The 14,960-nt window shown below is 36.9% G+C and overlaps 1 protein-coding gene across 2 annotated transcripts; it reads right to left on the reverse strand.

The window, feature by feature from the left end:
• Window positions 1–719: 719 nt before the first annotated feature.
• LOC103439168 (exocyst complex component SEC10b-like) lies at window positions 720–10,189 on the reverse strand. 2 transcript variants are annotated; one of them, XM_008377718.4, is made up of 25 exons: window positions 10,031–10,189; window positions 9,253–9,348; window positions 8,882–9,139; window positions 8,718–8,792; window positions 8,128–8,229; window positions 7,959–8,009; window positions 7,777–7,882; window positions 7,067–7,186; window positions 6,713–6,804; window positions 6,373–6,541; window positions 6,219–6,295; window positions 5,542–5,640; window positions 5,332–5,422; window positions 4,703–4,788; window positions 4,440–4,613; window positions 3,792–3,845; window positions 3,550–3,675; window positions 3,347–3,439; window positions 3,108–3,254; window positions 2,739–2,836; window positions 2,310–2,394; window positions 1,812–1,870; window positions 1,623–1,721; window positions 1,454–1,537; window positions 720–1,161 (listed from the first exon to the last, which is right to left on the reverse strand). In XM_008377718.4, exons 2-25 carry the CDS (start codon window positions 9,346–9,348, stop codon window positions 1,083–1,085), a joined length of 2,520 nt encoding a protein of 839 aa, XP_008375940.3. In that variant the 5' UTR covers window positions 10,031–10,189; the 3' UTR covers window positions 720–1,082. The 2 variants fall into 2 exon arrangements, 1 of the variants encoding a protein (XP_008375940.3); XR_011582768.1 differs by lacking the exon at window positions 2,310–2,394.
• Window positions 10,190–14,960: the final 4,771 nt, after the last annotated feature.

Genomic DNA, 14,960 nt, shown 5'->3' on the forward strand with positions numbered 1-14,960 from the left:
AATAGGCAGATTTAAGTAAATTCATTATAAATCGCATAAATAAGTGTCTAATTATACTAAAAAAATACATAATTTCATTGGGATACTAAACTGCAAAATAGAATGGTATATAGATTAAAAGTATTAGAACATAATAAAAACATGGGAAACAAATGTATAATATGTATTCATCTAAGTATTCAATAAGTCTATTACAATTTATTTTTAAAAAATAAAATGCAAACTAGAAGTTATGTATTTTCTGTCTAAGTGAAAATCATGACCTAGGTGGGTCTAGGCGGGTGAGGCTAATGTTTAAGCACACCTAGGCATCATTTCTTAATTGTCAAACATTTAGAAATTAATTAAGACGGTGGTTAGCTGATGAGCCTAGACAGCGCTAGGCGAGAATTTTTAGAACAATGTCTATAAACAGCCGAATCTCCATAGGAGGCAGCCCACCACAAATGGCATGGACCTTTTTCCTTTTTTCCGCTCATTCCGGCATGTGATTGATGGACTTGGAGGAAATACATCCCCTTCAACTTTGAACCTTCCTTTTAGTGACTTTTTTGGAGGAATCCTTTTAGTGACTTTTGTTAGTGATTAGAGACAACAGTAGAGCTCGCTATAAGGTACCATGTATTCCAGTGAAACTAATCCGTAGTTAAAAACGTATTAATCCAAATTTTGACGAGAACATAAGAAACAGCAATACATACACCTCGAAAATTAGCTACTTTGTACAACAAATGATCCTCGATTATCTTAATTTACTTCCCAAAAGTACACTTACAAAAGGCAAACACCGGTACAACGAATTCAAGCTCTGACGACTACAAATCTTCGCCGGTCCTCCTATTTATACCTTTTAAACAATATACACTCAACAAAATGGGAAAGAAAAACAAACAAATTTGTATCCAATGATCAGTCCAAAGATGAGCTCCTTATGATGACAGTTAACTTAGTTTGAACCAGTTCCCGAGCTTCTGTGCCTCCAAATGAATTCAACTTGACGTGCCATTTTTCCAAGCTCAGGAGCGCTTGATGACAAGTAAAATTTGGGAGGTCGTATCTATTCAGCGTGTACTGCTTCTGTATCAACTAGAACTTGTCCACAAGGAACTAAGTCTGGCAGCAAGCTTTGCGCTCTTGTAGTCCTCTCGAAGCTCAATAAACCTAATTTGGCATCCAAATCGAAATTTATCACAATATAAAACCTCTAACCAAAAAAGAAATATGACATATTGAGAAAGAAAGAAATGTCGATCTTGACAAAATATTTCACGCTGAATGGAGTATTTCTTTCCGGATGTTTTCAATATGATAACAGGATATTTTGAAACTTTTCATCATTTGGGAAGCATCCCCTTTCTTTAATTGGAAGATAAACTGAGATGTGTGTGCGCGTGCGTGTGTGTGTTATAAGAGTGTCTTTATATTCTACAATTCAACATGTTCAAAGTGATACCTTTGTGCATCTTTCCGTATACTAGGTGTACCCTCAAAGAGAGTTGAGAGACTTTCAGGAGCAACAATGAAGACATTGGCCATTCTGAAGGCAAAAGCTCATCATTAAATTGATATTAAAAATCAAGATGAATAGAAGCTGAAAATTTAGCAATTTCTAGGAAACTTACATCCCCAGCAATTCAAAATTTTCATCAACGGAAGGAGCATTGAAACTACGCACAAATTCTCCATACTCAGTTATGTCACGCTTCAGCCGCAGTCCCCCGCTGAGAAAGAAATTAGGAATTAGGATATGTTACTTGTACAACTTTCAACTCTATTAGCCAGCCACAGAAAATATGAGAAAGTCCACCTACCTCGGATTAAAAGTGAACTTTTGCCAATGATTTAGCAGCCCCTTATGCAAGCGGTTACCCTGGTAAAAATTTCACAATTACATAAATTCAAATGTGAAGGTTTCCAACTCATCATCTCTATATAATCACTACAAATTCCCTAATCCTATGCAGCCAAACCCAAAAAGAGCAAGTTTATATCACACACATTACAATAAAAGAGCAACAACAATGAGAAATATCAATAACACAATATAATGTGCATGGCCTTGTAAAATGCAAGTCATTGTGCACTTTACTGTGTTATATCAATTTTGATACAATCATCATTCATTGTATCATATAATCGGAAAAGCATTCTTTGCTGTGTTGAAGCCCCATGTGATCCCTTCACTGAATTCAGTGCAGAGGCCTTTTATTCTACAGTATCAATCTAATCCTAATCTATGGTTGCAAAAGGGCCATCATAGGCATGAATCACATAAATAAGTCAGGCGAGATCACAAATGAACTACTTACTAATTCAGTTAGAAACGCTTGTTTGTTAAGACCTTCAAGTGCCGTGAATGCTGATTCTAGTACACGGGAAAGATATGCTACAACTCTAGACAAGAGAAGAGAAACGTTATTCAACATCCAGAAACAACATGGTTTATATTGATCAAGATCATTAATTTGTATCAAATTAGTAGGGAATTTAAGTGATAAAATTTGCAAAGTAAATATTACATAAGACAAAAACTAATAATTTTGACCAGGAAAATTATTTAAAAAGCATCAGACATAGTGAAAAGAAATGAAGGTGTCAAATCTCAAGATCTCAGAACTTATTGTAGCACTAGCTAAGTTTTGGTTCATATTAGGCTTCTCCCTCCATGAAAACAAATTCACGTAACTCAGATTTTGGAAGCCCTTAATTTGTAGGCTTTAATTATTCATTCATTGTACCTTGTACAGGCATTTGTTGGCCGATGATCAGGAGCAAATCCATCTTCAGGTGATCTATAATCTGTTGCCTTCTGTTCAGCAGAAAGTAACCGCTCCACCTGGATAGTAGGAATTTCAGAGAAGGAAAAAGAAGAAACAAGTAGGAATTGTCATAGAGCTCAAATACGTATACGGCCTAATGCCTATTATACAGGAACTATGAGAATCAACAAGAACAAGTCCATACAGATATAAAGCAGCATCCATCAAGAAAGACAAACCATTATTATGTCCAGATACTAACGGGTTGAAATCATGAAATATGTAAGCCTGTTGACCACCTTAGATAGACAAGATTCTAAATAGCAGGTCTACAATTCAATAACTGACCTCTGACATCACAGTTTCAATGCACTGTTGAAGCCCTTTATATGCAGCACCCTCTGCACTGGACATAGCTGTTGCCATTTCTTCACAAGAAGCAGCATGTGCACCATCGACAGGGAGTAGAAGCCGAGATATAGAATTTGAGAAATACTGGAGAGAAAATCCCAATTAGTTCAACATATCATGTCTTCCACTAAAAGCAACATTCAATGCATTTAGATAAATGGCAATCAATCAACAACCTGCTGAACTATAGCCACACTACTACCACAACGTTGTACAGCAACCATGAAAGATCTGAAACTGCTTTCACCAGCAGCGGCAGCAGCTTCTGCCTACAGATCAGCCATTGATATCCTTAAGTTCCCTATGGGTAGACTATACATTTTATCTTAAAAACTTCATAATTTAGAATGCAATAAAAGGTCTATGATCAGGTAAGTACAGCAGAAGCAGCAGCAGCAGCCACCCTTCTAACACTAGCCCCAAGTACAAATCTTTCCCTCAAAGCTGCAGCTTCAGTCAGGCCATCTCTTGCTTGCTCAAGACCTTCCGTTATATATTGACTGACCTGAAAATTGAAAAAACATACACGAATTTCTCTCTTAATATTAATTTAAAAAAATAACAAGTGAATATCTATGAACTAACATTTGATTGAACCCTCAATTGAAGTAACCAACTTACTTGGTCTAATAGGGAAGTGAACACCGCTTTTACATTTGCTGCAAGTGTTGCAGGCTGTACAATAACATGTAAAACATAATAACTTGAGAAACTGGCACTATATCTGAAAGATAATAAAAATCCAGTACAATTCAAAACCATTTCAACATCTAAAGAACATTTTATTTTCAATTCCTATTTGACTACTCAGTTTGAGTTCTCCCATCACCCAATTATCAGTTTTATACTGCATGTCAAGATTACTTCCAGGCTAATGATCAGCAGTAACATACAACTGACTTGTGCACCAATGCAATGAATTTCTTATCCACAAGGGAAAGAGCTAATTTAAGTATGCCTTTCATACAACTGTCTCTGTATGCAGATAAATTTTGAGATTCCAATTTCCATGTTACACAAAGAACCTTTGTGTATGTTAACCAATTCTTACCAAAATAGAAAAGAACAGGTAAACCCCAACCTATATTGGGGAGTACAGAAGAAACACTAGACTACAATGGAGTTCAAAGAAAAACGTAAGAGTTATATTTTAAATATGCTCTTCCAGAATTTAAAAGATTACTTAGAAATGAATTTCCATGAATCCTAAGTAAATTAGATACAAGTTTAAAATGAGCAATCATATGTAGCTTCGCTAACAAACATTACTTGAGATGAAAACAAAGTGCATCTGGCAATTGCTTCTTCATTCCAGCGGACAAACTCTGTCACAACAGTGACGGATATTTGCTGACGGGAAGATGCAACTGCAGCACCTTTTGAGCGCCCGATTGTTCCACTTGATTCAGATATCTGTTGGCTTTCAGCACGTAGTTCTGCCATCTGCACGGTATAATAACTTTTATGCATTGTTACAACCATGAAAGAATGAGGACTAAGGCTTGGTCAGAAAAAATGCACTTGATGCAAACCTTAGCTAGATATAGTTGTTTAAGAGAGGCCTGCTCATGTTCAGGATATCCATCCTTGTGAGAAGAAAACAGAGACTCTGTGAGGCCTGAACCATCAAAGGAAGTTTCTATGAAGATCCAACAGTTGATAAATACAATAAACAATTTCAACCACGCAAAACGCGGACTGACACTAAAAACACTGACTTCCCACCAAGACAGCACAAGTTAATATATGTCAACTTTGAGCCAAGGATTTGTTATTCAAATGGCAATTTTTGCTCCTCATCATTTTTTCTTCTTTCAAAGGAGCAAAGACCACACACATTGGAGGTAATAAGGAACCCCAATCTGCAACCATCTAGTTACAATTCCACTGCAGAATAACTCATTAAAATAAGAAATAAAAGTTCCTTATATTGTGTTAGGCATCTCGTATGATGCATCTTTGTTTCCCAATTAATCTTTTCAGTGTCCAGGAACCAAACACAATCCACAAGCTCGTTTTATTTTTTGCTAAAATAACATTGTCCAAATGGTTATCTTGCCTTCACCCACCATCATATCCACACTAGTACTCCGCATTGAGAGAGAAAAAAAAAAAAAAAAAAAACAATAAGGAGAGAGATTCCAAATAGTTAATTCATTACCCTCGATATCCAAGTCACCACATCCCACAACTCGTAGGTCCCTAGCCAGTTCTTGTGTCTTCTCATATGCCACTGCTAGCATTCTAATATACTGCAGCATCAGGTCAAATACAAGTTAAGTGACAAGCTGATTGCTACTTCATAAGCATTTGGTGATGAAGCAAGAGATGGGGGAGGGGGAGAGGTAAACAGGCATAGTAATTTACTCACTAATAGAAGTCCGCCTTCTTCCATAGGAGGTAGATTCACCAAAGATGGCTTCACTAATAATTTGTCCAGTAGAGCAGTAACTCTCTGCTCCAAAACTCGCTACACCCAACATGACAAAACTAGTTACATATATGAAGCAACTCCAGTAATACATTAACAGGAAACCGAAATGGGCCCCAAAAGTAAGATTTATTATCGCCACCATTAACCCTCTTGTAGCAGAATCAATCCCTTCTAAGGCTACTATGTGTTGTATAAACTAAACATGGTTTCACCATTGAAATCAATGCATCCAGAGGTAAAGCAGAAAGTGTATTTGTCACAATGCTAATAAACATTCTCTTCATCATTATAGCATATGGATGTCTTGATTGCAAAGGGTTAGGCACGGTTTGTAATATGGGTAGTGCTATTCACACACCCCTTTTTATCTCCCACACACCCTTGTTAATTTTTGTCCATTGATCTTCTTCAATTCATCCGATCCAACGGCCCGAAATTGAGGAGTGCGTGAGAAGTAAAATAGGTGTGGATAGCACCACCCTTGTAATATATATGATACATAGCATGCATAAAACGGGATTGGTGAGGCTACCCTGGGTCTAGTGTGATGAGAAAATATATACACACCCAAAAAAGATAAAAAAAAATTAAGAAAATTAAATCCTTCTCAGTACCTGAACTAAGATTGACATAACTTCATTTGGAGAAGGGAAGACAGCCATAACCGTTGCAGCTTCCTTACGTACATTATCTGCAAGTGGAACTAAGATATAACAAATATATTGAAGAATTCAACCACTTGTATTAGATTAATATCTATCTTTAAACCTGTGATTTCTTTATACAAGGACAAAAGTCCACGAGCAACATTGCTAGGACTAGCCTGTGAACCCTCATCACCAAGAACCAATCTGGTATCTGCATTCATGACTTCCACGTCAATAAACATTGGACGTGTTGCCACATAATGTTGCATAGCACTAGTGCCCCTGTTAAACTGCATTGCAATTTTAAATCAACAAAATAAGGCAAAGGTATTCAAGTGTAAAAACTAAAGGGATCTTTGATTCACTATGAAATTAGAGCTAATGAGACAGAGAGAGGTCAGGAGTCCTGGTGTTAAATTCTCTAGGTACAATGATCCACTAGGTTCAGAAACAATGATTACCTGAGATAATATTTTAGCACATTCTGCCATGGTTGACAATTCTCTTCTCTGTGATGCAGCATCAAAACGAGATAACAATCTGTTCTCCAATTCTATTCAAAATTTGGAAGCAAAAGTCTTTAATTAAAATCAAGCACCATAATTTGTAGGAATTATCCCTCCGAAACTAATTTCTAGGATTCAAGATTTTCAACAAAATCATTAAGGAGGTGCGCCATCCATGATTTTGAATTAAGAACAAAAAATGAAAGCAATGTGGGAAACATAGTGTCTTCTTCTACAGATTGCAGAGAAACCGTAGTACAATTTTCCAATGAGGCTTAGTACTTTATGACTATGTAAAGGTCAGCGTACCATTGCAGTAGTCCTGAAGATTAGCAACTGCAACTTCTAACCCTCTGCTAGCTGTTGCATTGCCCATAACTGATGGTACAGATATCCCTTGTCTTCCAATATCTTCCTCAGCAAATGCCCCTAATATTAACAGAAGCCTGGAAGGTTATTATATCTCGAAATGATGAGCAAAAAATTCTATCACTCCTAAAATCAAACCATTCTTGGAAGAACCTTAATACCAATAGTAAAGATCACAACTTTATCTCCATTTTCAAAATATTGGATGATATTATCTTAATTAAAATTCAGTTTTAATTGATACGATCAGCTTCTTCTACAATTTTACAAGGCTCCGAGACACTTATTAGAAAGAATGGTAATAATTTGACACTCATGAAGCACAAAGGCTGTTTTCAAATTAGATGGCCACGTAGCAAAAGGACATTTAATTTGGTTTCTCTCACAGTTTCAGCCCATTGAACCCAACTGCTCCAGATGCCAATTATATCTTAACATATCTACATAAGTTAGATCAAAATTATTCTGGTTTCATCCACCTAAACATATATCATAACCATATCCTAAAGACAAATCACAGCTACTGCTACTTTCCGATGTCCTTAATCCCCATTCCCAGAAAGACAGTAAGAGGTGGAGGGAGCAATGCTCATAAATAGTGTTCCTTGGCAAAATAACTACAGATTTTGAAACTAATAAAGCCATCTTACGCAATTTTTGTGCAATTTTAGTAGCCTCTGCAACACGGCTATCATCAGAAAATAAGGGTGAAAGTTCCATCAGATCGCCAGGGCTGCTATTGAACTCCATCAAGTACTGAAAGAATAAAAGGCAACATGGTGTTAACTTCTTAGGAATAAAGGGTAGCATATAGTAAACGGACAGTGACTACCTTTATGAGCTCTATTGTTTGACTAGCAGTTTCCCTCTGAGCATCTGCACTCTGACAAGAAAGCACATAATCACAAAACACAATATTTAATGAAATGATGGCACAATAGATATCAAGTACCAACTTCAGATGTTAGCCATTGGTAACCGGGCATAGGACAAGACTTCACCTGCAGATGGTCTCCTATTTTTGCAGCGGTCTGGCCAACACTTGATATACGAGAATCCAGCCTGGCAAAGCTACCAAACAAGCCATCTACTCCTTTTTCAAGCTGAGAAAAAAATATGCATAACAATACAGTCAGTTCACTGTTCATTTCAGATTTCATCTTACGCTTTAAAGCACTTATCCTCACTTCACATGTGAAAAACTTGCATGTTCTCACTTAAGAGCTAAGATTGGCGGACAATGTTAGAAAAGAATTTAAATAGTAAGCATTCATTTTTAGCAAAACAAGAACAAGAATAATATATGTAAATTCCATGGAGTTCTTCACATATGATACTCATTGCACATTGATAGGTGAAATCTACAAAAGATGAGTTGCCATAATTTTCATATTTTTCAACAGGTAATTGTTATTTCCAGCTTAGAGAACTGTATTAAGTTCAACCCAATATCCATATCGCATTCTAACAATGATATTTTAGCTCTGACAGTAACATTCTCAATTGGAAAGAACTTCCGCTCCTTCTCGGAGTGCAGTGCGCAAAACATTTTCTGAATAAACAGTAAAATACATGCTTTCCTCTAACTAACCTCAACAAGTGTCTTGCGGTGCTTAGAATCTTGTACAGAAACCTCCTTCTTAAGATTGTAGAGTCTTCCATCAATCTTCAATGGTGACAGGGTGGAATCAGCAACTTCAGAAAAAAATTAAAATGACTCTGTAAGTCCAATACCTACACTGTCCCAAGACATACCTGTTTCTGGAGATCAACCAACTCTTTACAAGAATCCTTGAACAGAGATAAGGTCTTATCTACTTCCGGAAATAACGGGTCTGACAGTCCTTGTGCAAATTTTGTTGCACCTGATGGTACTCGCATATGTCCATTTTGTAAAGAATCGTTCCCACTGACGTTGCTATGACCTTCTGATGAGTCTGTTTCTTCTTCTTGAAAAGATGGGAGCAGCTCATTTACCAGGTTCCCAAACAATGCATCAAATGAAAACTCACCCTACAAATCAAATGTCAAAGAATATCAATCGTTATTTTAATTCACAGCCAAGTTCACAACAGGTACACTACAAAAGTTACAGAAACACATATGATATATTTTCAGTTTTTCACCTTAAAGTCGTCTATGTCCAAGATGAGTGGAAGTGAGCTAACGGATGAAGATTTTGACATTCTATCGCTCTTGGTTCCATCTCTACCCTCTTTCATCTGGTTCAGGAAAAATCAGCAATGAAGCAGCAGCCAAAAGTTCCATCCATTACAGACAGATTAACAACTAGCTTGATTCGAGAACCAAGTCTTGATGCTCAAATCACAAAAAGCATATTAATACATTCAACTTTGACAATTTTTCAAACTAATAGCTCAAAAGTTCAACCATGATCATATACAAATTGAATGCATTACAGAAGCAGAAGCATATTCAAAACCCAATAATTTAAAACATGCTGAAGATAATGAATCAATGTTGCCTTGAATTATGCATGTTAAAATTATCATTTTCTTCTAATTAAAAAGGTCATATATTCTCTAGTTTTGATGGCTTTTTCAGCTGGAAGGTACTGGAGTTGATAACTACATTTCCAATTTTCCACTATTCTCCTCTATTTTCTCACCAACCAAACACATGGAACAATATAACAAAATTTACTATTAGATTCACAGAGTCACAGCTCCTCCATCTCTAAATTCAAAGCTACAATTGTCACAGTAGGGTTGCTAAAATTTGAACCCCATAAAATTGCAAAAATTACTAAAAAAACTCTTACCTTTTCATCACACATTCAGCAAAAAATCGGCAACTACTATTCCTAATTTTCACTTTGTAAAAAAAAAAAGGAAAAAAAAGAATAAAATATAATTAAATAAAATCCAAAACTGGAAACTGTACCTCTATTCGAATTCAATGAGAGAGAGAGAGTAGCAGCGAGTTTTGCAAGTTCCTGCTTCGCTGGGTCTGGTTCGGGTTCGATCGAGAGAGACGAGAGGGAGCTCATAAACGAAAAGACTACAATGAAAATTCAATTACTCAAATGACGGTTCTACCCATTTCCTGTGATGCAAATGAGTTCGAATCCGCTGTTCCGTACATCCTCTGCCCACTCTCTGCCAGCACTGTGGTTGTGACAAGTGTCCCATAACTTAACTTCAAATTGACTCTATTAGATCATCTCTAGTCGAAATGTCATACTCATATATCATCTTCAATGGAAAATGCTAGACATATCATCTCAATAATTTATTAGTTTTAAGTTTAAACGTTAAATTTATTGTTAGTTTAATTAAACTTTAATTACACACCGTTAGATATTTTCAAATCTAGTCGTTGAATTTGAATTAATTATTGCAATTGAGGAGCTGAGCCCCAAAAAATAGACTAAGAGGGGGGCTACATTTGGCTTAGCTTGATGCCCTTCGCCAAATAATGGTTTAGTGGACTTCATAGAATTATAACCCAGTCATCTATTGGAGATGAATTTTTGGGCACAACAGATCATTTTTTGGCTTCTAGACCTTTAGCCCTCTCAATTGGAGATTGTAACAAACCATCCCTAATTTTACAATTTTATAAATTTTAAAGGAGTGAATTGATGAAAATGCCCTTTGAGGTGAGGTTGTTGACTTTCATTGACCATTAATTTGTGATGCGTACATACTATTATCTTATCGTATACTCATATTACTCATTGCTACGAATGTGTGGGCACAATGAGAATCAAATTTGGATTTATGAAGGAGATATTACGGACTTACAAAGTCGAAGGGCATTTTGGTAAATTCATAATTGTAGATATTTGACCCTTAGTTATTTTATTATCTTCTTATAAAAATTCATGTGTTTTGGGTCCCACACCCACTCACCACTTTCCTCCCCGTGTCTTTCTTCTTCCAAATCTCTTAGCCTCTCTCTCATTTTTCACTATTTCGTTATTTCCCTCTTATCTCTCATCTCTTACCTTCATCTCAAAATCCTCTTTGTGTGCACAGTGCACCGATCAACCATTACCAACCACTTGCGACGGTGGCCACTCCGGTGAGCGTCAAAAATCCAGTTCACCACCTCACTCTACTCGCTACTCCCTACACTCTTAAACTCTCTCATTCAACTCTCACTCGTCTCTCTGCATACACCGAGATAGTGCAACGGCAGCATCACCGCTTAAACTCACCACCTTAACGGAGTTCAACAATATTTCGTCCCAAAAACTAGGAACTGGAGTTGCAAACTCAAAATCAAAGCACGAAACCATACACTGCACAATGTTGCTACACTGTTCACTGTGTTTCCAGCGAGTTTCCTCCGCTCACGACAAAGGTAAGCTTCAGGGTCCATTCCTTTCTTCCAATTTTGTTAAAATGGTTGATTTTTGAGCTTCAATGCAAGTTGTACACGTGATTTGACGTAGAAACATCACGGGAAGAAATTCCTAGATTTCTGGAAAAATTTGACTATGACCATCAGGCCATTTTTAGGTTGTTCCCTTGGTCAACTTCGGCCACGATTGGACCTAAAACTGGTATAAACCTTTTCCCCACATTCCTAGCTTCTAGTTGGCTTTTGAATCATTGCATTTGGTTGAGATTTGAGCTCTGAAAGTTAGCCCAAAAACCTGCAAAAATTTGGAAATCGCGTGGGGGAACCCGAGGTCCCTTCTTAGGTTTCTCGACGTGCCAAACCTTAATCCGCCATCCGTTTTCCAAAATTCGACTGTTTTAAAATAGTTCATTTATTACACGTACTTTGTACGGAAACACGTTTATATGTTAGTATGTTACATATTTACATAAATAGTTTCGTTTTTAGGTGAAATGCATCGCAATAACTCTCGATGTCACGAGTTCGACTCGACGACATGATTTGTGAGTGGGTCTTTACTTTTAAATATTATATATTTATTTAGTTTCCACACATATGCTTAGTAAAGAATTTTCTACGTATACCTAGATTAGACTAACGTTTACAAGAATAAGCCTATTAACGGAAATTATGAATTATACCACGTTCTACAGGATGCACAGGTATGCATAGTCTTATTGATGCCTTAATTGAATTTACGGTCATTAATAACATTGTATTGATTAGAATTATTGAATTATCGATTTACCGTGACAAGTTCATATATATGTTATTTGCTCATCGTGTGCTACACTGGTGTTAGTACTCACCCAAGTCAGGGCCAATCTTTCACATGTATGTTCATATCGCACTGTACTCTCACTTTGGATCCATTGTAGGTGCCAGTCTTGTTCTAGATTACTATAGGCAATTAGGACTCATATGTGATGTGCATACTGCCAGTCTTAACATGATTGTAGTACTAGAGCATAAATCATTATTACACCCAGTCATGTTCATGTCAGAATACCTTTGCATGAACTCGTGTGTTAGCATGTATCGATGAGCACTCGATATGATATATTTATTTCTGCGATATATTGGGATTACTATAAGTTATATGCTTATTTACAAATTTGTGACGTATTGAAGTCTTGAGATATTGCAGGCTATGGTAAGTATTTTCATACTATATGTAGTATGTATATTTTGGAAACTATACTTGTTTTATAGCGAGGGGTTACTATGTTTTTTAAAAGGTTTTTACAAAACTTTATTTTTAGGCCCACTCACCCTTGTTTTTCGCCCCTTTAGGTTTTAGTGTTGAGCTTTCGTGTTGACGAGGATTCTTGGCAAATCTTGGTATAAGTGGTTACCTTCAATGGTATAATTCTCATCCTACTTTACTGTACTTTACTTATGCTCTGACTTCACGTGTGAAATGAGTTCATTCCCGCTCATAAGCGCACTCTTACATTTAGGCACTTTTAGGTTTAAATTTACTAAGATTTTCCACATCATTATACATTATGGCTTCGTCACCCTTATGGTGTCTGCCAGCACAGTTCGAATTGGAGTCCAGGAGGATATTCCTGGTCGGGGTGTGTCCGTTTGGTATCAGAGCATAAATTTGGGCAATATGGTGCTCATCATATGCGTGATGTAAGCATTCTTGATTTTTGAACCTAATGTCGAATCTTGCCACCTCGTCGAGCACGAAAAATGTGTTACTTTTTGTTGGAAATGTGCCCTAAAACCAATCATATGATGATACTTTAAGGACATTTCACATGTTAAACTAATATAGTTTAATTTAAAGGGCAAAAATTATTGTTTGAGGCCATCTCATATAAATGTTATACGCTTAAACGATAAGTCCAAGGAATATGTAATTGGGAGAATGCGATCTAAAGAAGTTAGATTCATAAGACCATTCTCTTCCGTATACATATCCTAAGCGTTCCTGATCATAGGAATGCCAATTGGGCATTGACAGTCCGTTAAGATCAGTACGTGTTATGTCTTCTCTTAGGGAGAGTGATTGGTCTCGAGTCATTGGTGTGACTAACACCAAGACAAGCATGTAGGTGCTCAATAGAGAATGAGTCCATTGAACACGATCAACAAGAAGTTCTCATACTCATGTCACATGAGAACTCATGGTTGGGATAATGCAAAGTAGTCATTTGACCTGAGGCATCATAGTTGTCTTGTGGTTAGGTCCTTGATCTTTGACTATGTCAAAGTCACTCCGTCAGAGGGTGTCCACGGCATAGTTAGGGTTAAGCCACTTAGCCATGGAGGCAAGTGAATGCGCAACAAGGGATCTCTAACCTTCAAACTATTTGAGGAAGAATACTCTATGATATGATTAAGAATCTCTGGCTAGAGTATGAATAAGATTTAGGAAGTTGTTCCAAATCATATTCAAGGTAATCATATAAGTAAAAGAGTCACATTGGATAGTAGACATGAATAAACTATTAAACCAAACAATATGGTCAAGAGTATTGTATTAGAGAAAGACCGTATTGCATTGTAATCCTAAACTGAATAGGTTCTCCACCTCTTCTGATTAGCTTGGGTAACCATGACATGCTGCTAGGTGTCACTCATGGTTTGTGGAGCCCTAAACATGTATAATCACTAAAGGGAGAATTGAAAGTAAGTTTCAATTCACAGTCGATTTGAAAGAGTTCTAATCGCCCACTGCCTTGCTAAAAGGAATCTAATGGATCGTACACCGTGTAAGGTAGAGATTGAAGAAACAACGGAGATGAGTAAGTGATAGGAGCATATTTATGCGACTTAGTTAGCTTGTTTCTTGGCATTTATGTTGTTAGTTCGTAGTTATTTTAGTATTTTAAGCTATTGTCGTGTGTTTGTAGGTCCAATGGGTTAATGTGGCAAAGAAGTGCATTTTGGAGCATTTTTGGGCATGGAATGGATAACATATGCTTGGAGCAAAATGAATGGACGAAATTTGAAGTTTGTGCATTATCCTCTCCTTATAAATAACCATTTTAGCACACTCATTTCACCCAACACATCCATTCACCTACCACTACATCCACTTATTTCACCCAACACATCCATTCTCCAAACATTCATCCACTACACCCATTACATCCACTAATTACCAAACATCCACCCATTACACCCATTACATCCACTCATTACCAAACACTCATCCACTACACCCATTACATCCACTCATTACCAAACACTCATCCATTACACCCATTACATCCACTCATTACCAAACATTCATCCATTACACCCATTACATCCACTCATTACCACAACACTCACCCACTACACCCATTACATCCACTCATTATAACTCCATACACTCCTCTCCCTAGCCTATAAATACATCCACCCTTCACCATAATTTGGGGGCCATCATCCAAAGACACCACATCATCTACACAACTTTCCACCCTTCACCATAACTCACCTATATCCATCCACCACCACAAGA

Source organism: Malus domestica, chromosome 07 (genome assembly GCF_042453785.1).
Source record: "Malus domestica chromosome 07, GDT2T_hap1".
NCBI lineage: Eukaryota > Viridiplantae > Streptophyta > Magnoliopsida > Rosales > Rosaceae > Malus > Malus domestica.

What these genes read in the sequence shown, in the direction of transcription:
- LOC103439168 (XM_008377718.4), bottom strand. Translation starts at nt 9,348, where the DNA reads ATGAAAGAGGGTAGAGATGGAACCAAGAGCGATAGAATGTCAAAATCT. An exon ending in TGGACATAGACGACTTTAAG is followed by an intron (nt 9,140 to 9,252) that starts GTGAAAAACTGA and finishes TTTGATTTGTAG; the next exon opens with GGTGAGTTTTCATTTGATGC. An exon ending in TGGTTGATCTCCAGAAACAG is followed by an intron (nt 8,793 to 8,881) that starts GTATGTCTTGGG and finishes TCACCATTGAAG; the next exon opens with ATTGATGGAAGACTCTACAA.